The sequence below is a fragment of the Cricetulus griseus genome, chromosome 6 (assembly GCF_003668045.3).
Source record: "Cricetulus griseus strain 17A/GY chromosome 6, alternate assembly CriGri-PICRH-1.0, whole genome shotgun sequence".
Classification (NCBI taxonomy): domain Eukaryota; kingdom Metazoa; phylum Chordata; class Mammalia; order Rodentia; family Cricetidae; genus Cricetulus; species Cricetulus griseus.
In genome coordinates, this window is record NC_048599.1 from 71322033 (window position 1) to 71345991 (window position 23959).

The 23959-nt window shown below is 39.9% G+C and overlaps 1 protein-coding gene across 2 annotated transcripts in view; it reads right to left on the reverse strand.

Moving 5' to 3' along the window:
• Dcdc1 (doublecortin domain containing 1) overlaps nt 1-23959 on the reverse strand; it is a 62542-nt gene that overhangs the window by 13047 nt on the left and 25536 nt on the right. For both annotated transcript variants that reach the window (XM_035446859.1, XM_035446858.1), the window contains exons 9-16: nt 22127-22294; nt 19535-19717; nt 18054-18266; nt 15901-16102; nt 12281-12412; nt 11462-11563; nt 5460-5596; nt 4066-4245 (exon numbers count right to left, since the gene is read on the reverse strand). In XM_035446859.1, the coding sequence (XP_035302750.1) occupies nt 4066-4245; nt 5460-5596; nt 11462-11563; nt 12281-12412; nt 15901-16102; nt 18054-18266; nt 19535-19717; nt 22127-22294 (1317 nt within the window). The remainder of the gene's footprint in view (nt 1-4065; nt 4246-5459; nt 5597-11461; nt 11564-12280; nt 12413-15900; nt 16103-18053; nt 18267-19534; nt 19718-22126; nt 22295-23959) is intronic.

Genomic DNA, 23959 nt, shown 5'->3' on the forward strand with positions numbered 1-23959 from the left:
CAAGGCAGTTGCAGAGAGCAGGCCCTCAATGAGCTAAAGGATGCAGGTAGGAGGAGGCTGCCTCCAGCTGGGCAGTGCACAGAGAAAAACAGGCCCACCACAAGTGACCTGGGAAAGATCTCAGGTAGCAAGAGGCTGGCTCCAGCTGGGGGTGCACAGAGAAAAAGAAGCCCACTACAAGTGACCTGGGACAGATCTCATCTGAGAATTACCCTGGGGTTTAATAGCTCTGAGCCAGCAGGTAGATCAAATTCTGGAGCCATCTCATTCTCTGCTGTAGAACACTAGAACTCTGAAGTTCCAGGGGAGTACACCCGTGCAGTCATCGTCTCTCCTGCAGGCCCTCTGCCTGCACCCATCCCAGTACTGAGGTACTAAATCATTCAGTCAAAAAGTGGGTTGATAAACTGCATAGACCATTATCAATACAGGAAGTGCATATGTTCAGCAAATACCATAAAATATATTTTATATCCTTATATGTTGGGAGCCATACAGCTTGGCATGAACCTTTAGGCCAAACTTGGCAAGCCACATAGTTATAGAACTGTCTTTTGATTACAAATGGCTTCTAGAAGCATGAGCACTCAGAAGGAACAACATGACCCAAGCGTCAATCCTTTGTTCCAACCACAAGCCCACTTACCTAAGCAAACCTCCCACATCCCACCACTTACCTAAGCAACCTCCTTCTTCCCACCACTCACCTAGGTAACCCTCCCTCTCTCCACCACCCATGAACTTTTCACCCTGCCAACATCATCTTTCTATAGTTTTCTAACATCCTGCTTAAACTAACACCTGGCTCTTGGACTCTTGCCCCCCCCCTTTTACCCAATAATACTGACTATATGAGCTACCCTGGAAAAATACAATTTGCCACTTGATCAGAATCCTGTCTTGTGTTCATTCTCTCGCCTCTCTTGTCTCCATTCCCCTCCCTGGACTTCTTGCTCTAGGTTGCTGTCCTGCGGGTCGGGACAACTACACTTAGCCAGGAACATTCACACATGACTAGTAGGAATAAAAGCTTGTGCAACCACTATGAATATCAATATGCAGGGTCACCACAAAACTGAAACTAGAACAAAATGACCCAGCTATACCAACCATAGGTATACAGCCAAAGGACACTGAGTCAGCGTACCACAGAGGTACTCACACCTCCATATTCCCAAAAGTCAGTGAATAGAACTAGCCTAGGTGTCCATTTATCAGTAAATGGATGGATAAAGAAAATGTAGCATGCGTACACAAAGGAATATGATGCAAACAAAAAGAAAAATAAAGGCTTGACCTTTGCAGAATAATGGATACAACTGGAAATCATATTAAGCAAGTATATAAGTCAGACTCATGAAGGCAAATATTACATTTACTCTTATACATGGAACCTAACTTTTAAATTACATAGACACATGCATATATGTATGTGTCTATGCTTGCTGATCATGGAACTAGAAAGGGGGTAAGGAGAGGGAAGGAATGGAATTTAAGGGGCATAGAAGATAGAGAGAGCAAAGACTTACACATAAAAGGAAAAGAAATCAGAGCACTTACTGGGAAGAATGGGGACCAGGGGGACTGGGGTAGGGGGGTGATGGAGTGGGTAGGGGGTAGAGAGGTGACCTGGTGAGGGAGAGGATAGTGGATGGGAGAAAGACTGAGAACAAAGTATGACACATATTATAAAAACTCCCTGAAGGCCAGGCAGTGGTGGCACACACCTTTGGTCGAAGCACTCAGGAGGCAGAGGAGGGTCTCTGTAGGTTTGAGGCCAGCCTGGTCTACAGAGTGAGCCCCAAAACACCCAGGGCTACACAAAGAAATCCTGTCTCAAAAAAAGAAAACAAACAAAACAAAAAAACCAAAAACCAACCAAACAAACAAAGAACCACCACCACCACTACCAACAACAACAACCCAAAAACCTCCCTGAAGGAACCAAACCAATACTTTTTATGCTAACTTAAAAAATTAAAGATAGTAACAAAGAACAGTATATAATTTATATTAAAGAAACCTGCCAAATATAGTCAATATAGTCAAGAATGTCATTAAATTGTTTTTACATAAACAGATCACCTTGTTCTGTAATATAATAATCTACATTAGGCAAGTTGTCTTTGAGTGTAAGGAGTCTCTGTCACCTTGGAATCATAATTTAATGAGATCATGTAGCACGGGTTGTCTGCTATTGATGCTACCTGTCAATTACCCAGTGCTTCCAAAGCTTATAAAATTCTACTCACATACATCAATTAAAATGATGCTTCACAGCTTCCAGCATAGCAGATTCCACATACAAAGTTCATGAAAATTATATGGTCATGGGACCATAGATAGATATGGAGTGCCTTTTGTACCTGACACTGTGAAGCCACACAAATCAAAACTCTCTTTGGAGAGTTCCTTGTGCATTTCCTTATACGGTCTGATAAGCCATTTTCCTGTAATCCATACTCCTTTCTATGTCTATTGGTTAATTGCTGTATATTCTTTTACTACTTATTGCCTGTAGTTGCCAAGGCTACATGCTCACTCCAAAGCAGCATCAACATTTGACTCTGGTTTCTGAAGAGACCGATTTTTGTTGTTGTTGTTGTTATTGTTGTTGTTGTTGCTGTTTTTGTTTGTTTGTTTTTCGAGACAGGGTTTCTCTGTGTAGCTTTGGAGCCTATCCTGGCACTCATTCTGGAGACCAGGCTGGCCTGAAATTCACAGATATCTGCTTTCCTCTGCCTCCCGAGTACTGGGATTAAAGGCGTGCACCACCAACGCCTGGCTCTGAAGAGACCGATGTGAAGAGGAACATTTCAACCACACTGCTGTGTCTCTCCTAGGAAGCTGGCTTTCCCTCTTTTTTTTTTTTTTTCCTTTAAGTGACCGTTTTCCTGTTTGCCTCCAGGTGTACAAAGCATTTTCCTTTTAGTGCTCATTGAGGATGTTGTACATTTTTGCCTCATTTCTCAAGTGCAACAGCTCAGCCATCAGCTTCTGAGACAAGGCTGCACTCAAGGCTCTATCAGTGAAGAGAGGCTTTGAGACTGCCGCTTCCCTGGAGGCCGGCTCAGCTGAGATGCCTCTGCTATTCCAGAACCTTCATCAGCTTTGTGAACTTCCTTAGGCCTTTCTATTGCACCTTCTTACCTCTCCACCTCTGCCCCCAACATTCTTTCTGGGAATCTCTCTCCTCCCAGAAAAATCTATGCAAACATTTCGCAAAAGAAAACAGGTGAAACACAGCACTACCATTGCAAATGGGAAAGAATTTAGGAGTGTCTAGTAAAGCCACTTGCCGCTTGCCTCAGCTTACCACTTAAAAACTAATACAAAAAACGTCAAACTATAGATTAATATCCCTCAAATTACAATGCAGGAACAGCTGCTTGTCTCTTCAAGCTGGTGCTTTATCTCAGGGAATGGGCATTCTGTTGGGCCAGGATGGTGGGTAGCAAGACTATGACAGACTTTGTACAAGAACCATGGTTGCCTTGCCATGAGAACATATCTAGTGAATAACTTATGACAGGTGGTAGAAATGACTTTTTTGTGAGCTAGATTTAAAATGAATGAGAAAAGCATTGTAAATTATTATTATAACTATCCCACTTAGCCCTGGTTGTCCTCAGTTCATTATTGTAGCTAAAGATGATCTTTAGTTCCTCACCCTCCTGCCTCCACCTCTCAAGTTCTAGGATTAGAAGCTTGTGCCACCAAGCTCACTCTTAAGTGGTTTTAAAGTGTAGTCTGGTCCAGAGTATGTGCTTTTGGCACCATTCTCTGATGGCCTTTTGTCATATTTGAATGCACACACACACACACACACACACACACACACACACACACACACACACACACACACCAGATAGCACTAGACTTCTCATGTTCACACATGTGAGCTCATTCAAAATTCTGACCAGCCTTGTAAGGGAAGTATTATTCCCACTGACCAAATGAGAAATGGGGTTCAGTAAAGTTTATTAACCTGCCCGATGTACCAATCCAGAGATGTCAAATTTGGGGTCTGACTCAAGGCTTACTGGGCATTCACATTACATTTACCTCTGAAATGGTGCTGGCCCAGGCATAAGTGCCATCGTCAGGTCTGCCTCCATTCTGGTAAGCCCACACTCGTTTCACTTGGGGAGCCTGGTACAGGCCTTGCTGCTGCTGGGTTACTTTACATGGAGTTGCAATCAGAGAGCATCTGGACTGCAGTTCTTGGCCTTCCGAAAGTTGTGCCTGTCAAGTAGAGCCCAGAGAGTGCTGCGAGTGGAGAATGATTTGGTGTGCAAAGGGAATTCGATGGAAACCAGAAATGCCTTGTAATCACAATGTATGCCAAAATGATTTTGTAAGTGACTGTGGCATGCCCAGACCTCTCCTGCCACAGACTTGGGTGAATTCCCCTTGCTTCCACAAAGCAATGACACAGACAGCCTCACTTTGACAAAGCAGTTAACTAACTCATTTGCAATGTTGAGAAATGAAGTGCAGTATGTCTCTGGACATGTGTGTGGTGCTTCTCCTACAGGAGATGTCTTTGCAACGAACAAGTGGGTTTTTGATTTAGAAACACATCTTCGTTTCCTCTAGCTAAGTGATGCTTAGGGGACTGTGTGTAGCAAGTCCTAGCTCACTAGTTTCTGGGATGCAGCTTCCACCCTTCTGCTCTGCCAAGTCCTTGCCTGGCACCTCCTCATCCTCCCTCAAGCATCCTAGCTCAGTGCCTGCTTACTCACTCCCTAACTAGGGACTTGTCTTTCTTTAACTTGGCAAGGAGTCAAGTTTCTAGCAGTGTCAACTTCTTCATTCCAGTCACCTTGATTTAGACACACATTTAAAATTTGCAATGGACACACATCACAAATTCGAGAAGCCCCGTTAAAATAGTGACAAATAGTTTGATGAAAAATTTCATAAAGCGTGCAGGTTCCCCTAGTCTCTATCCCCACAGAGTCCCGTCTCCACAGCTGACCTTTATCTTTTCAACTGTTTTATGTCTGGCAATCTTGACTGATTAACCAATTGGCTGAAACCACTTTTTCATCTTCTTATTCTTGAATGTCTCCATTGTGAACAGCATCGTGCTCCTTGCTCTTTTTACATATTGAGTAGTACCCTCAGGAATGGTGAGTGATGAAGCCATACGGTTCAACTTGACTACACTTAGTGTAATTACCTTTGTACATATCCACTGGGCCTTTTTCTCGTCTTTGCTAAGGTCATAATTTCTGGTCTCCATTCAAACAAAACAGACGTTCATGTGAGCTGGCTGTCTCCAGGATAGCTACTCTCCAAATGCCAACTCAATGCTTGGCATATGCTTATGGTGGTCATAACTGCCTAGTTGCTAAGAACATATTAATAGCAGAATTTAAAAATTCAACATGATACTTTTAAGTGCTGCTAAAAAGGGGCAATGCCTTTAATGCCTGGGATCCCAAAGAACATACCTCTGTCTGTCTTATAAGTTCCATGAGCTGCATTTCCTCCTGAGTCTGCTCAGTCCAGCCTCCTTTGACCACCACTGGCTGCAGAGGGCTTTGGGTGGGAACCATGGTGGCTGGTTGACATGCTGCTACTCGCCGCCCTGGAAAGAGGCCCCCAGAGATGTTGTTTCTGAGGGTAGGCTTCCAAGTTTTAGAGGAATTGGTTTGATTTTCTATGCATAAATTATTCTACCCAGGAGCAGGAAATAGGCTAAAATACTAGAAATATCATAGAAGCCAAGATGACTAAGGTGATACTATTTAACAATATTCAAGCATAGGTCTTTAAATGGCCAGGACTGTACAGATGGAAAAGGCAGATAGCGTGCTGACTTCCACCTGGCCCCTGCACAGCATCTGCGATCTGGTTCAGCAGTAATTTAGTCAAATAGAATTCATGACCTTACTTAGTTCCCTTCATATCTTCCAGTCTCAGAGCATATGTTTTGTTCTTTTCACTAATAACAAGCCTTCCCCCACAATTAGCTTCACAGCCTGGGGATTAAGTATTTCTGTGATAATATTAGCAGAAGTGATGGGAGCCCCCTTTTTTCCATCTAATAACACCCCGCGAGCACAATTTGCTTCTGATGTGTCTGCTGAGCCCTTTTTGGTGTTTAAAAACTGAAGTAAGAGAAATTATTTGTTGGAATACTGTGTTCTGAAAAACTACAGGCATAGTTTATTAAGTGTGGTGACTCAGGCATATGCATTCCATCAAGAAGACCACTTTGAATCCTTATAAAAGGTTTTCAGAGTCTTGCATATAGGGTATTATTTTCTCTCTCTGAATTAAAGGTGCTTCCAGCATGGCATCTCCCCCAATTTTCTAAACTTCTTAAATAAAAAGAGCCATGTTTTACGTTGTGCATTTTGTACTGTATGTTTCAGTGAGTAACTTTAGTAGGGAAGGAAAATGGTAAGAAAATGCTTATACCTATAAACTGTAAATGTATGGCATAGTATATAGATAACAGAAACCCAAGCTTGCATGAAGGATGATACAGAAGGATGGTAAGTTTGAGGCCTATCTGAGTAAATGCAAGGCTAACTAGAGCAATTTTAGCAATTAAGCCTCTGACTCAATTAAAAAAAAAACTAAATTAAAAAGTATTGCTGGTACTGCCCAATGCTGTCATATTTACCTCATACACTCAAGGCTCAGGGTTCAGTGTCCACACTTAAAAATACAAACTGAAGAAAGGGGACATGGGAAGGAGTTGCTGACCTGAAGCTTGGAGGCCACACCCAGGCGGATAAATGAGAGAGTTGTGAAAATGAACTGAAGTCTCAACTTTGTTGCCAAGATGCTGTTAATTTAGAGATTCTCAGATGATGGTTACAAACAAAACTCAAAAATAATTCAGGATTTACCAAGGATAAAGACTGTGTGTCTTGCAGCTAAATTGTATGAGAAGATCCAGTAATAAAAATAAGTGGTGGCAATGACTTCTCTGGGAAACAAGGATACAACATGCCTCGTAACATGTCATATGCTGTCTATAAGTGGAAAAGCATAACTGGTCCAGTCAGCAAGTTACAGTGACAGTGTCACTAGGTTACGGGCTTTGGACCACAGCAGTCTAGTTTAGCACAAATTCATAAAAAAGGCAGCTTCCCACTAACTTCATTCAGAGTGCAGATAATATTAATTTATGATAAATACATTTTAATGGAAAATTCCCCAACAAATCTCATATTTAGAATGCACCAGGGACATTCAAATTTTGTTCAGATCAACAGAGTTCAGCAATAGCTTATCATTTACACAGCTGAGAGCCAGCAGCTGAAAACTGGAACCAGATTACATGGCCTTTATTTCTGTCACTTTGTTTCCAGAGGTCCTAAGCAAACAGATATATTAGCACTATGATGGTCATGAAAATGCACAAAAGTTTTCAGTCAGGGAAAAGCCTTCCATAATACTTTGTAATTTGTGTATGTAAAGATAGCTTAAACAGAAGCCAAGCAAAGGGTTATGTATACATTATTTCATCTTCTTCTTATAGTTTCTCTATGTTCCACTTTATTTTGAGATGGGGGATAGCAATGAGTTGGCTAATTGGGGACATGCCTCTACTGTTTTATTTGAATAGGTGGATCCCTTATGACAGCAGGTGGCTTCTCCCATTGGAGGTTGAGAAAAACAAGTAGAGGGAGGATTCTTGTTCCTTTTGCAGCTTTCTCGTAGAAGCTAGAGAGGGTAAATGCTTTGTTGCTGCTTCACATGACCTGTTCTCCCCACTCCACCCCCTTATCGGGACACCTACAATTTTCAATGTCTGTGTCTGGGAAGGGATTTTGGTTGGCAGATGCACCTGGTTCATATGTACCGAGGGTGATGTTTTGGTCTGATTTGTAATTACTGAGTTTAATTAGTTTAAAAAGCCAAGTTAGGAAATACATTTTCTTCTCAGGAACACAAGTACCAACATTTATTGTCTATTATATGTTAACCACATAATAACTATTTGACATTAGCTACATAATCACAAAATTGTTTCAAAATAATTACTATTATTAATAGTATTGATAATGATTACAAATGAAGAACAGTTAGCTTAATGCAGCATTTTGTACACAGTACTTGCCGCAATGACCAACAGCTGTAATAACTGGGGACAGTCAGTTCAGCAAATGTTCACACCTCTTTCAAGCAACCTTCAAAAGATGTATAGAATTAATCAGAGGTCCATGCCTGCAACCCCAGAATTTAGGAGTCACAGGCAAAGAGATTATGATTTAGAGACTATCCTCCTTCCCTTTTTCCCTCCTTCAATCTCTCTCTCTCTCTCTCTCTCTCTCTCTCTCTCTCTCTGTCTCTTTCTCTCTCTCTCTCTCTCTCTCTGTGTGTGTGTGTGTGTGTGTGTGTGTGTGTGTGTGTAAAGAGGTGGAGGGAGAGAACATCTAATAGAACCTGCAGTTACCTGAGCTAGGATTGATTACTATTTATTCTGATAATCCCTTTAGCTAGTATATGGTTTTAATCACAGTAAGGCATATAATTATGCATTAAATTATGTGTAGCAGGAGAACACACACCAGTTTTTAAGTAAGACAAGAATTAGCATTGACTCTGAAAAGAAGATTCATGTGTGGATAACTCCATAATGGACATTCACTAACCAAATATAGACTGTTTCAGTGTTGGTGCTGTGGATGATACCAAATTACATTTAAATATCTTTTTGCAAATTATAGTAAAAGTTGAAGGCATGATGTAAAGCCAGAATTCAGGAAAGGCAATTTTGCCGGATGCTGTTTTCAGTATGTTGCTTTCTACTGATTTAAGTCAATTAAAAAAATGAAGCTTGGAAAATTCCCTGAAGTGAATGTATTGAAATTCCATTCATTTTTTCAATCATTCTACAACTAGTCAGGAACATATTAAAAAGGGTGTAACATTTCTCATCTAAGTGGATAGTCCTATGAACAAATAATTACCATAATATCTTGAGGGCCATGGGGGTGGAGTTCAAGATATGGTGGGGCAGGGAAAGCCCTGGGAATGAAGACATAGCAATAACAAGGAATGAGAATCCAAGAGGGCCAAAGGGAGAAAACTTGAAGCAGAAGGAAAATCTAAAAGCATATGGTAAGCCTAGGGTGCTAAAGAAAATTCATGGGTGGGGTGAGCAAAGAAACAGAAGATCTTACAGACAGTGGGATCATGGGTGTCTATGTGAAGAAGGTCCAGCCTTGCTTCTAAGGGCATGGGGAGCCTCAGCAGTTCTTATATATGGGATACCTTAACACCTTTGTATTTTTACATGATTGTTTCAACTCTAGAGTCTCACTCTTGCTCATATTGCCTGAGTACTGAGTTGACAGTCTGACTGTTAACCCACCATAATCTTGATTATCTTTGAGGATGGTATGTATGTATAGCTGTATGCTGCAAATTCTTTTTTTTAAATCAGAGCTTATTGAAATTGATAGCTGTCATAGTGGCCCTTCCATTCAATCTCTGACTTTATTATAATCCCATCTGCATGCTAAAAGACACCCTTTTTGTGGCCATACAGTTGATAGTTGCTATGGTGACAACCTGAAGGAATCATAGGAGGGAAAAGAAGTGATGCCTGAATTACAGGAAAGTCTTTGCTGGTTCCCAGAAAAGACAGAATATTTTCCATTAGTAGCTGTACTCCCTACCTCATACCTGCCTTCATTTATCTTATTCTATCAGTCACTTCCCAACTTCAAGGGTTAAGAATTTATTTGAGGTTTATCTCCCATTTCTCAGGTTCTTGGTTAAGAATGAAAGTCTCTTCAGTTATGAATCGGTGTTCAGTATTATTATTGGTTCCCCAACTGTGAGTGGGAAAACAGATCATTTTTTTTTAAACAAAAGCATGAGCAGGGCTGGTAACTATCAAATGGATGCAGTCAAGACTTGAAGCCTGGAGACCAGTTAGGAATTGCTCTAACCCAATCAGTAGATGCTGTTCTGGAATTTGAATAAGGGCAGTGGGGACTCTTGCAGTTCGCTTTTCCATCACCATGATAAAACACTGGTCAGAAGCAACTTGGGGAGGAAAGGGCTTATATGGCTTTCAGGCTATAGTCTTCTAGAGGGAAAACAAGGCAGGAAATCAAGGCAGACGGCTGAAGCAATAACCACAGAGAAATGCTGCTTGCTGGCTTTCTCCCTGTGGCTTGTTAAGCTTGTTTTATTATAAAATTCAGGAACACCTATCCAGGGGTGGCATAGTCCACAGTGGGCCAGGCCCTCAGGCATCAGTCACTAATCAAGAAATTGCCCCACAGACATACCTATAGGCCCATCTGATGGAGACAATTCCTCAGTTGAGTTCCTTCTTTCTGGTGACTGTACTTTTTGTCAAGTTGACAGAAACTAACCAATTCAGAGACTTAAGGGGGTTGGAATTTATTAGTCCTCACTGTAACTCAGGGGACAAGATTTTTAAAGACTCTCTTTGGGAAGTAAAGAGATGGGGTAATAACAAAAATGACTTGCAAGTTCCTGTTAGAGGATGCCTGGGTGGATGGTGGTAGAACTACTGGTTGAGGAGACAGAGGCATTGGCATTTGGATGACATGACAGCTTGAGTTTATGCTTGTCCCTGGAACATGCAATGTCTAGTAGTAGGAACAGCAGACATTTGGAGTAGTCATCAATGCTTTTGCTCATAGCTAGAACCATTCCTTAGGTAAGGAATGGACATTGACTATCCTAAAGCCAGAGTTGCCTTTTACATTGAGAACTATGTGTGCTGTTGTTGAAGCAAGATTCATAAGCTTGGGACATAAACCAACATTTATAATCAGGAGACAAAATTCTGTGATTACAATTATTGAAATGCATTCCTCCCTAGACTTAAGTCCATAGGACACTGATTCTCTTTGTACAGTCACCTGCATCTCAAGAACTTGGAATAGTATAAAGTCAGGAACCTAAGATTCTGTGAGAAGAACAATGGAAGAGGACATGCAATGCCCACTGGTAATTTTGAGTATAAAATGTGTATCTGATGCTATATTAAGAGTGTCCTTGGCTCACTGACCATGACCTTGAAGATTTCAATACGTCTCTGTTCTAAGTGCTAAAATGAAAAATGTCCCATGAATAAACTTTATTCCCCAGCAACACAATACCAAGGAATAAGAGCAAGATTTTGTTTAAATGTCCAGGTCTTTTTCTCTTTATTTCTAAAATTTCTACAGTGCCAGTTAAGAGAATATTTCAGAGGCAAGGACAGACAACCCTTATTTTTTTGGTGTATATGCAAGTCATGGGGTATTCCTTTTTTATATAAAATGTACAGATATAAAATCAGCACTAAATGGCTATGCTATTAGATTTTACACCTTGTTATAATTTATATAGCATAATGTTTATGTAGCGTGCACTGGCTATTTGGTATCAAGCAGCAGAAAATAATCATTGGTAACTGTTGCTATATTTGGGATTAAACACAATGACTAGCTTCATCCACACTGACCTTTCAACTGCCGCATCTTGTGTCTCATGGTGTCTAAATCAGCCAAAATTTGATTCCTTTTCAGCCAGTTTTGTTTCTTTAATTTTTCTGATTTCTGTGGAGCTACAGTAAAGAAACAATGTTTTGCTTGGTGCTCTGTTATCAAGAGTAATTTATCATAGGTACCAATAACTTACAAAGAACTTTCTGATTCAAGTGATAGATTGATTTAGAAAGATATAATTAAAAGAGATAAGGGCTGTTAAAATAAATTTTGTTTGAAAGATGAGAAAGCTTAGGGCATTTCTGCATGGAACAGAGGTGGGCCAGGAAGGAGATCAAAACTGCTTTATTGTATAGATTTACCATATGTAATAGCCATATTTCATTTTCTGCTTCCACCAACTGTTCCTAGGTGATGAAAGCCTAGCTTGGGACCATTCATTTTTTTTAAACATCCACCTACTGCCTAAAGGGTGCAATTCTTAAAAATGAAAATGTGCAGACAGGTCGTCTTCAGTGTGAATTAAACTCATTTGTTATTTTCTAATGGATACCATTATTCTCAGCCTTATAGACCAAGCATCTCTTTATCAACTAAATTAGACACTTCTCCATGTAGAACAATCCATTCCAGTAAGAGGAAAACAAGCAATTGTGCAAATATGTGCATACAGCTATCTTTGCACATGTATTAATTGACTGATGGTCTCTCTGTATAAATACAGTATTATTATGGTGACATTATACACACTTAATTCATTTTCTCATGACATAAAACTTACTTCTCTCTCTCTCTTTATATACTGTCTAGAAAGAAGCAAAAACCAAAAACCTTACCATTTAGGGGCAGAAATGGTTCACCACAAGACACCCAAATGGCAATAGGACTTTTGAGGATCTGAGCAAGCAAAGATTTATCTATGCCCTCCAAACAATCCAATCTGTTTTCCATTTTCATTCTTGAGTTTTCTGGGAAACAAGCAACACATTCACTCTTGTCAGTTAATAATGAATGAATATCCTCTATGAATTCATTTGTTCAGCCAAAGTATTTTCTTCTTCGTTGATGACTTTCATAATTATTATCTAAACTGGAGCCAACGCACACATTTAGTCAGAAATGCCATAGACAACCAAAGAATTGAATATCCTACCAAATACTTTAAAATAAAATAAACCTTTAAGAAGTAACTAAAATGTGTGAAGTTTAGTGACATTGCTGGGCTACAGCAGAGCTGAGCGACTTTAGCAGATGTGCTCTTGCTGCTTCCTGCCCAGTAAGCACCACACTGAATTTTGATCAATATTTCTTTAAAGCTATTCTATGGAAATTAATGGCACAATACCCAAACTCAACTCCATGCAGGAGTGGACCATGAATGACCCTGCCTTGTCCCAGGATATGCTTTAGAATATGGGGAGAAGAAGAAGTGCAGTCAAAAAGACATGTTTCTGATAGTCCTGATTAGTGGCATTACTCCGTCCTTCCAAAAAGATTTTTAAGAAGAATTTGAAAGAAATGTATTTAAGATGACCATCCATTTAAACACTAAGTAGAAGCAGAGCCATGTGCTTTGAAAATCATCCAGGCACTAAATATTCAAATCATTGTTTCTTAAAACATGTGGGAAAAATCAAATAATATAATATACACAATTATAATAAATAAAAGTCATGAATGTCTGATAGATACCAGCCAAGCACTGGTCTAATATATGTTTACATTCATAAGGAACAAATACAAATGATATGAAAAGAATATTAAGTATTTATTCAAGTAAATATGTATATAAACATGAATATATGTGCATATTTATACATTTGTGTCCATTTGTAAATTCAAGTAGAGAAAATTAATGGTCAGCATGATGTTATTAGGAGGTGGGACTCTTTTACTGACTTATTTACTTATTCAAATGGTATATGCATGATTTTAGGCATGATTGCCTGTGTAGGCACATGTGGCTGTCTAAGCTTAGTTTGGGAATATCATCTATCATTCTCCATCTTAATTTTGAAACAGGGTCTCTCACTGAACTTGGTGATTGCTCTTTCAATTGGGCTGGCTGACCAATGAGGCCCCAAGAATTACCTGTCCACACCTCCTAGCCCTAAGGTTACAGATATGTACTACCATGGCAAGCTGTTTTACATGAGTGCTGGGGATCTGAACTTAGGTTCTCATGCTTGCATAGCAAGAATTTTACTCCCTGAGCCATTTCCCCAGCCCTAAGATAGGATTTTTTAAAAAGAGCATTACAGTCTAAGAGCTTTTCTTCTTATGACTGGGACTAAGCCCCTTCTAAAGGAGACTTCACACAGCTTTGTGGCTCTCCAGTCTATCAACTTCCTGTCATGTGACAACCCAGCACTTCTGCTCTGTAGAAAATGCAGGTCTTGATCTTACCAGTGAACCAAACTTGCCAGTGCCTATATTTGAACTTTCTGGTCCCTGTGAAACATATTATGGTTTTAGAATTGCCTCGTCTACTAGGAAAAAATATTCCCAGAATTTCACCAAGAAACAACACAGGCAACTCTGTAGGTAATTTACTTCAGCAAAAGGGTTCAAGATGACCCAAACTGAGTGAGCAAGCACATTGGAGCAGGAAGTTCACTTAGTTTTTATTCTGACTCAGGTGGTAACTGTTTCTTGCCTCATTGGTGGAAGCTAGACCTCACAGCCTGGCTAATTCATTGCTGGTGCAAAAAGGAAGGATGTGGTCCAGTTTCAGAAATGTCTGACATTCAGAAGTGGGCAAACAGGAACATGCTAAGGTATCACAAGATGGGGGGAGACTTATGGACTGTTGGTAGGTCAGCCCATCTTTGATAGAGCAAAATGTTTCTCACACTGTAGTAGTGTTCTATTATAATAGAACAAAAAAGAAGAAAGCAAAAATCACAAGCAGATCTATTCTATTGTGAACAAAAGCTACAGAATAGAAACCCAGTCTATGGAGATGGACTAATTAGAATGTCAGTTGTAGTGAGATATCCACCCCACCCACACCAAATGGGCGTGGTCACAGGTGAGGACATGATGGAGGAAGGACTAGATCTGGGGTCCGGAACCCAGAGTTTTCTCTTGCCTCTGGGAGGGTCACAGGAAACAGCCTGGGAGGATCCTTGGAGCTGGAACCTGCAGCAGTTACCCGCCTCTTGTGTGAGTGCATTCTCCCTGAATAAACTTCACTTAACCTGTACAGAGCCTAGTGAATCTTGATTCTGACACAATAGTCAGTACTGTGGACAGGTTTCAAAGTTGCAGGGGGTAATTATCTTATCTTGGTTAGGTTCTAGCCCTCCAGAACAGTCATTCCTCACCCACCGGAGTCTGAACTAACATCATGTGAATAGTAAGTAAAAACATTTTAAAACCTGTTAACAGACCCAGACCACTAGCTTCCACCAACTCAAAAGCTAAGAATGTTATCAGAAAGCTTGTTGGGATTACAAAAATAACTTACTCCATCTCACTGTACCTGCCTTTCTGGTTTACCCATCAATGTATTTTAAACTTGCCGTGATTTATAACTTTCTTTGTTCCGTGAAACCATAAAGCTGCTTCCATGTTGGAATGTGGAATTTGGGGTAACATAAATCTGGTTTCCCTAGCTATGGTTACAAAAAAAAATGGCTGCAGAATAAACTGTCTCTTATTCCCTTTAAGGTAAGTTTACCATGTTTTGTTTTGCTTTTTGTTTTGTTTTATATCAATCCTATATTCCTGTGCTTCTCATGAAAAGTCTGTAAGGAAGGTGATTATTGGCATATCTAGTCACAAGTGAGAGAACTGAAGTAGGAAAGGGTTCAAGAACTTGGCCAATGTCATTCAGCTGTAGCTGGCAAATCTGGGACTCAAAACTTGATATTCTGAGTCCCAAACCAAAGTTTGTAACCTCTAAACCATGACTTTTAGGACAGGAGTTGAAAATCTTACACTGGGAGCATACTGTTGTGTCACAAGTCGCAAGAAAGGGGCATCCACCAGAGCTTCCGGGGGTTTCACTGAAGCAGTGAGAGCAGCAAGGTCAGGGAAGGAAAGCAGAGGGCAGAAAAAGTACAGAGAGGGATGACCTTCCCTTCAACCACAGGAAGAGAGTGGTACTGATCTAGCAACAATTTCTTCAGTGCTCCCACTTGATTTGGGTTCTGAGTTTTAGAACCAAGAAATGTTAGTGCTTTACAAAGTAGTTAAATTGCCTACTGTTGTTAGTTATGAATTGGTTTATTGTTTCAATTATAAAACTGGAATTTATTATTATTATTAATCTATTTACTTATTAAGAAAGGTAAGGACACCATGAGAATCTCACTGATACTCTGCAAACCACTTACAAAAGTCACTGGCTAGAATTTTGCAATTCTTGCTGTGGTAACTGGATAAATCATATTTAACTTTTTGAGAATGGAGCATAAACGGAACTGACTAATGCCTGGGGAAGTTAACCAACCTTCTGCATTTTGAACAGCTGTCTCTTCTGTCCCAACAGAATCTGGGCTGCTCTCTTGCTCCTTGGGGTCTCTCTGGCTAAGGGTCTCACCTACAGCCCACAGAATCAAGCCATGCAAAGTGAGGATGTTGCTTCCATCTCTGGTGTAGACTTTAGAGGCTGCTCTAGCGAGTCCAAGTCGTTCTGTGCATTCTGCAAGAAGCTACATAACACAAGTTGTAAATAACTGATAGGAGGAGCTTGTGAACCAGCTCAGCAGTCACAAGCACACTCCTTTGCTTTTGAGAGAACCCAGGTTCTGTTCCCAGCACCCACATTATGGCTTCCATCTGCAGATAACTCCAGTTCCAGGGGATCCAGTTCCCTCTGGTGACCTCTGAGGGTACCAGTCCTCCATAAAGTGAACTTACATGCAGGCAGAACACATAAAAATAAAAACAAACAATTTTTTAAAAACAGGAAATAATGATGACATCTGAAATTATGCCAAGATGCCTGTCATTGTAGAAATCTGAAAAAATCTTTTATTTTTTTAAAACAGACACTGAATAACTGTTGATGCTGATTGTTGGTTACAGGCAATTTTTTGTATCTGTTTTCTCTAATTTGATACGAGACAAACATGGTTTTGAACTGGCTCTAGAGCTGAAGCCCAGCAGCTTAGATATGTTGACACGTTTTTCCATAAGACATGGTCACTTAAAATGTATAACTTAGAAATCTCCTTCTGTTTTGTTATACTATAAGATATAATATTGTCATACTGCAAATGGGTGAACAGTTTAAAAAAAAAACAAATAGCTAGTCTTCTAGCCAAACTGTCATGCATTATTACCTCCATTTTGCAGATGGAAAAACAAATCAGCAAGATGACCCAGAGGCTTCAAGTGCCTGCTACAGACCTGACAACCCGAGTTCAGTCTCTGGGACCCAGGTAGTGGGAGGAGGGAATCATCTCCCTCGTGTTATTCTTTAACTTCCTTAAGTGCACTGTGCCATAAGTGTGGCATATGCATGCATGCTGGCACACACAGCAAACCCAAGACCCACCCCCCATAACAAATAAAAGTATAAAAACCAAATAAGACAAAAAAACAAAACAGACAAATAGAGAGAGGGGGAGGGAGAGGGGGGAAGTGGGGGAGGGAGAAGGCCAGCCTTGGAGCCTTAGGTAAATCTTGGGTTAACTTATGGACTTTGCTTTGTCCACTGAGAAAGTTTCATTTGTGAAAAGATTTATTTTTGTTTTTAATTCTGTTTCTGATTGTCCATTTGTGTGTACACATGAGTGCAGATGCCCCAGGAGGCCAGCAAAGGCTGTCAGATCCTGGTGAGCTGGGGTTACATACAGACTGCCACAAGCTACCAGATATGGGTGTGGGACCCAAATTCATGTCCTCTGTAAGAGCAGTAGATACTCATAAAGGTTGAGCCATCTCTCCAGACCTGAACAACAGTATCTTAATAAGAAAAGTCAATTGTTTCCAACCCCAGAGGTGAATGAACAGGAAGGGGGTAGGAGGAACTGTCAGAAAAACAAAAACAAAAACAAAAAAACAAACCCATACTGTATTTAATCTTCCCTATAAAATAGCTTATTGAAAGTATTAGGCAAGTTGTTGAGACATGATTATCTCATGACTACACAGCCTCCAAAGCAATCACATAGTCTCTAACAATCTAAGTGCTGCTCCCTCCCATTGAAAAGTGAAGTGAAAAACCTTGTCAACAAATACTTGTTCAGATACTCTGAATGCCAAATGAGGGGGCATTAAGAAACAGAACAAAACAAACAACAGATATTCAGGTTAACATTCAACTTGCTGTGCAAGGACAACAAGGAGGAAAAAGACATTCTGGCCATCACGAGGGTGAAAATAGCCTGGTTGTTCCATTTTCTCTCTTCCTTTATATCTTTGCTGTGGGCCCCTTGAGAACCAAGGCACTGGTTTCTCACTGTTTCTAACCTTATATTCAAAGAAAAACAATCAGAAAGAATGCCTCTAGGAAAACAGAGATCTTGATCTCATCAGCTTAAATTGTTAGGCGTAGACAGGCCTGCTTGTTGTTCAGTTTTGAGGTACTTCTTGTCAGAAGTCGCCACCACCTTCACCTCTAAGGAGATAGACAGCATTTTAGCGATAGCCACTTACCCCATGGAAGGTTCCAGCCACAATTAACTTCCCATTCCGATATCCATCCCCATTTTTGTATGCGATTATTTTCACTGCCTTTTGGTAGGTGTGGTAGGAAGCTACCACACCACTGTGAGAAGTGGTGCATGCGTGTGTCTTCATCCATAAAGATGACAGACGTTCTTCATAATGCTTTAGAGTGTTTTCAGCTTCATAAGAAGATAAATCAGCCTGGTTTATTTAAAATAAAATGAACGTTTACACAGATTGTGTTGTTTCTGCCTTGCCTTGTTATCTTGGCATATCTCTACTCCCCACTTAAAGTCTGCATGTGTGTGTATGTGGGTGGACCTGTGCTTTATAGTGTCTTCATCGTGTACTATAGATACCTGGTGTGGCGGAGGAAGAGTTGGGTCGGAATTCCTCAGTTCTCTTTCAGGTTCTCTCACTGACTTTTGAAACAGTTTGTCTGTCTTTCTGGTTTGCTTGGGTTATATGTTTGTTTGGGCTTGTGGTGGGTCATAAAAGATGTATAAGAGAGGATGTCAGGACCAAAGAGAACCTGGGATTGAAGTAAGGGGATATGAGCACTACAGCCATTTTCTTAACGACTAGGTCATCCATTGGTGGGAAATGAGTGAAAAGGACAAGAAGGTGCAGAACATCCCTTAGAAAGCTTTTCCCCAACGTTCTGACCTAGAAACCTGCCCGGAGGACTGGTTCCCCTTTCCTTCCAAGTTACTACCTGGGTTGAGTTCACTGCAACCTGTCACTGTCCACCTCTAGCATAAAGCAGAATTTCAAGACAGAGGAGTAAGGTCTGGAGACAGGCAGATGATCCCTGAGGGGTACACCAGGCTGGTGGGTTGCTCACATTTTAGGATTACCTCCTTTTTATTCGCTGTTTAAATCCCCCCACCACCTCAGTTCTTTACACTGCTCAGCCTGAAGGGAAGGATTTTCTTCTTTTTAATGGTGTCATTTTAAATTAAGGTCACAGAATGTGGCAGAGTTAGTCCCCCCCACCCCTAGGGTTTCTAAATGGTATTAGACATGGATGAATTCTTTCACCTAGCCTGAACTGTTACTAACAGCAACATGTCAAATCCTCCCAGAAATGCACCATACCCGTTTAAAAAAAAAAAAAAAAGGAGCTTTCCCTATTGGTGTGGGGCAAATGCCACTGTGCTAAGTAAAGGTTGGAAGTTACTTCCAGACCCAAAAGCTGCACAAAGAGAAGGGAACGATGTCTGCAGATTGCAGCAGCAGAAGTGCCCAATTAACTTCAAAGGCTGGACAGAACTATTAAGAGACAATACAATTTAAATTACAATGAGGAGAAAGAAATCCATGCTGGCAGGATGGGAAGGTGCATCTGAGGAAGATGACGTGGATGAGCGGAGCTGAACCTGAAAGTGAGGCCAATCTAAATGCACCGAAGTTTCCAAATTGTTGCTGCATGGGCAGTAGAGGAGCTCAGCAGGGAAGTGGATGAGTACCTTGGCAATGCTGATGACCTTGAAAGGCCTCCGTGCCAAGGACTTCTGCTCAGACCCTGAAACACAGAAGAATGGAACGCCGGGAAGCAGCTGTTTCAGCCCCTTCCCTGCCCTCATGGACTGTCCGCAAGCCAGGCAGAGCATCATTTTTTTCTTTCCATCAGGTGAGAGGTAACAGTATCCCTAAAACAGAGGGAAAGATGTTTTCACATTGGGTGCTTCTAAACCATAATGGCATTTTTGCAGAATTCTTCACAGCACAAGGAAAGCACATTTGTCATTATCAAATGCTAAATTTAAAGCCACAAGCCAAGTGGCTTATTATGCTTCCTAATAGTTAGTTTTTACATTTATTTATCTATTTATTTATTTGGTGTGTGTATTCTGGAGATGGGGTATACATAGGTGGGGGTCAGAGGACACCTTTCAGGAGTTGGTTCTCTCCTTCCTTCACGTTGGTTGCAAGGATTGAACTCAGGTCTTCAGGCTTGGCAGCAAGTGCCTTATCTGCTGAACTATCTCACCAGTCCCAGTAATTTAAAAAATTAAAAATACTCTTTAACTCTGATATGACTATTCACTACTGGGAATCCTAACTTCTATACAGAGTCAAGATTTATTTGAAGAATTACCAGTGCCTCCTCAGGAACACTCTAGTATAACATCTTGTATATAAGGGACATTTTGCTGGAGTTGAGGAATATATCAAAAGAATGCAGGAGCCAAAATAAAAGTGTCCCAACTGGCTCAAAGAAGGATAATTTGAGATTATAAAGAATGATAATTCAGTTTGACTAGATTTGATTATGTAAACTCCTAGGAGTTCATAACAAGGCTATCAATACAAGTAAAGAATGAAAGGGGTGGGGCCTCATTTGACATCATCTGAAATTAATTATGGTTGGTAGACATTGACTTGAAAACTAACCATTGTGACTGTTAGTATAGCAAATTATTTCTAAAGATGGCTAAAATAAAAACCATTCCAACCTTGTTTGTGTGCCCTTCTGACCAGTGACATTATTGTTCCTCTCTGGTCAGGAGGCTCTGCGTTTTTCTCCTTATCTTCTCTTTGTGACTGTGAGAAAGCTATGTCCTTGACATTTGCCCAATGACAACAGAAGTAAGAGGCAAGCAGGTACATGAGAGGAGCTTGCACAGTAGAGCCTGGCCTCTATAGCTACAGTTGGAGCCCTGAGGTCACACTGAACTCATTAAACAAAGCTGCTTGAGACATATAGCAGTTGGAGAGTCAATGCCTACCAATCACTATGCATGTTAGAGATTCCATCATGGACTATACAGTCCTCATACTACTAAAAATCTACAAGATGATTATAGCCACCTTAGAGGCCCTTGTTAAGACCAGCAGAGGTGCCCAGCAGAGCTCAGCCCAAATCACCACCTCACGGGGACATATATCCTGTTGTGTTTTATATGCTGTGTTTTAACAGACAAATGGACATGCAAGAAAGAATCTGGCATTTACTCCGTCTTTTCTTTCAAACTGTATTGTTGACTAGTGAGGTAATATTCTTACTAAATATTTAGCTAATTGATGTGGAGAAAACAGTATAATCAGATAAAGTTGATTGATTAGAAGCAAAATGATGACATTAGAGGAATAGTCAGTCATTGAGGAATTTCCAAATATGCGGACAAGAAGAAATTACTTTAAGCCACGAGAAGCATCATTAAAAACAGGACAGACAAGTACAGGCTTCAGAGACCTAAATATATGAGACACACATGGAAACCCATAAAGGTTCTGCAGAAAATGGTAAGCATAGGTCTAATGATAACTCTAGTGTGCATCCAATTGACAGAAATCATGGAGAAAGAGAGACAAGTCAAATGACCTACAAGAAAGGAAATCCAAATACAGAGCATGCTGCCTGACTATGGACTAGGCTATGAACACAATCCCACCCAAGGGCCTTCCTTGAGTTTTGATTTAAAGTGACAAACACTAAAAATGACTTTTTAGGACAACCTAGAAAATTTGATTAAAAATAGTTTATTACATTGCCCAAATGTCACTGTTCATTTCATTAATCATGACAGTGGCATGATGATATGTGTCAAAAATGTTCAAAATTACAAAATTGCATGCTTAATTTAGAGGTAAACAGTGTCACATCTGGGATTAGACAAAGTGATCAATTCTTAATGACTGCTGATTATATGTGATGGGTAAATCAAGATTCACTGTTCCAGTGTGTCTGCTTTAGAGTATGTATGAAAATTTCCACAGTAAAACAAGTAGTTTTAGAGAGAGTATATAATTTATTTTACTTTTCATAATTTTCTTTCATTCTTCCTATTAAGAATCCCAGAGTATAAGTGATTTCATCAAGAATTAGTCTTAATGCAAGACATGGTGGTACACACCTGTAATCCCACCCTTGGGGGCTAAGAGATGAAGGTTGCAAGTCAGAAACCAGCGTGGCCTTGGTAGCAAGACCTTGTCTGAAACAAACAAATTAGTGTTCAGCATGTATGAATTTAAGTTCTCCCTTGGGCGAAAAACACCTTGCTTTATTAAATGACCCTTTTTTTTTTTTTCATCTTTGGGGAGAGGTAAATACTTACAGGTTGATCAATGTTTTCTTTAGTGACAGATGATGTACAAAGGCCAGAGGAATTCGCTGCTGTGACTTCCTTATCCAGGGCAGTGCTGTGAAAGGCTATAAATGTTCTCGTATTTTCCATGTAATGCCACTTTTGATTGGCAGCCCCATTGCCATATGGCTTATACTTCTAAAAAATAAAAGAGTGGCAAAATGTGGACTCAGTTAAACAGGTGAGTTTATAAGACAGCAGAGCAGGCATTTTTATTGCATAAATTTAGAAATCTAATTATTCATAAATTACTGTAAATGATAACTACTGTTGATATTTGGGACTTACATACATAATTTCATGATTTTAAACATATTTAATTCACAAAGACAATAAAAATTAAAATTTTTTAATTACACTACTTTTTACTCAACATTATTTTGTGTTTTTTTCTGACATTTTAAAAGAATATTGATCATTTATTCTTAGAGTAATTATGCCTAGGAAATTCAGGAAATTCCTAAATAATTGAACCTACAGGACTTTTTTTTTAACATTCCCTCTAATAAATAAGACAGCAGGATTATATGTGCATGTATGGTATGTGTTCGCCTGTGTGTGTGTGTGTATGTGTGTGTGTGTGTACTCATGAAAATATTTTAGGAAAAACTTCTAGAAGGATTATTGATTAAGGTTATTTAAAAGATTGTGGTGTTGACCAAGAAAGCGTTTTAGAAAGATTATTTGACATCCTCCTTTGCCAACAGTATATGAATTCACTTGTTTTTATGTTCTTGCCCAACATGCATGCACACTCTCTCTCTAAACACCAACTTACTAAGTGAAAAACCAGCAATTTGTTGACATTTTAATATGTATTTGACTGATAGTCAAGAAAGTGGGTTTTTAAAAACAATCCAGCGAAATATGCAACAAAACAGGATATGTATTTTAATTCTGTTGTTTACATTGTTAAAGAACATGATTTTGTTATATAATTATAACATTGTTGAGTTATCTCAAGTGTAAGTAAAAAGACATAGGCCAGCAATTTAGCTCTAGGAAAGCGTATCATGATGCCTCAAGGAACTTTATAATTTATAATAACCACTGCACCTGGTAAGAGATAAACATCGAAGAAGTTCTTAGCACTAATTTAATGGGTCAGATAACAGAGCTCCCTCTGGAAAACCCAAGGTTAAATTCTCAAGCAATAAGAAAGGATCTAGGGGCATTACCTGAAGCAGCTCGATTCCACTTACAGATACATGAATGCTTTCTCACAAACTTATCATTTAAATACATAAAAATCGAAACACTAGTAATGAAAAGATATCTTGAAAGTTAATCCAAATTACCTTATGATTAAGTTAATTCCTTATACAATAAGATGCATTGAGGTGACATTGATATCTCAAATGTTATGAAAATGATTAAGGAACTGAACTTGCAGGCAGCCATGTGAGGTTTAACCTAACTGAGGCCTGTGTTGAAGAGGCACCTGATAGGAAACATGAAATGTTATGTGTGCTATTTCTTCAGGATAGATGTCTAGTTCTTTATCACGAGGACAGAGGAGTTAATTAAGCAAGCTTCAGAATCTGTCCAGATTGCTCTGTCCTGATTTGGGATACCAAACTGCAAAACAAGTTTCTTCACTAAAAACATGGAATAAATCAAATGTTATTTGGAGATAATTACTCTGTTCCATGGGAATTAGGGTGGAGCTTACAGAAGGGGAATTAGAGCTGGGATGTTCCTGGGCTGGGTCTTGGCCTGTCAGGGAAAATACAAGCCCATTTTCAAGTGTTTACTTATAAGGAAGGGTGACAAAAAAGACCTTCCTGGGTCTTTGTTCCAAAT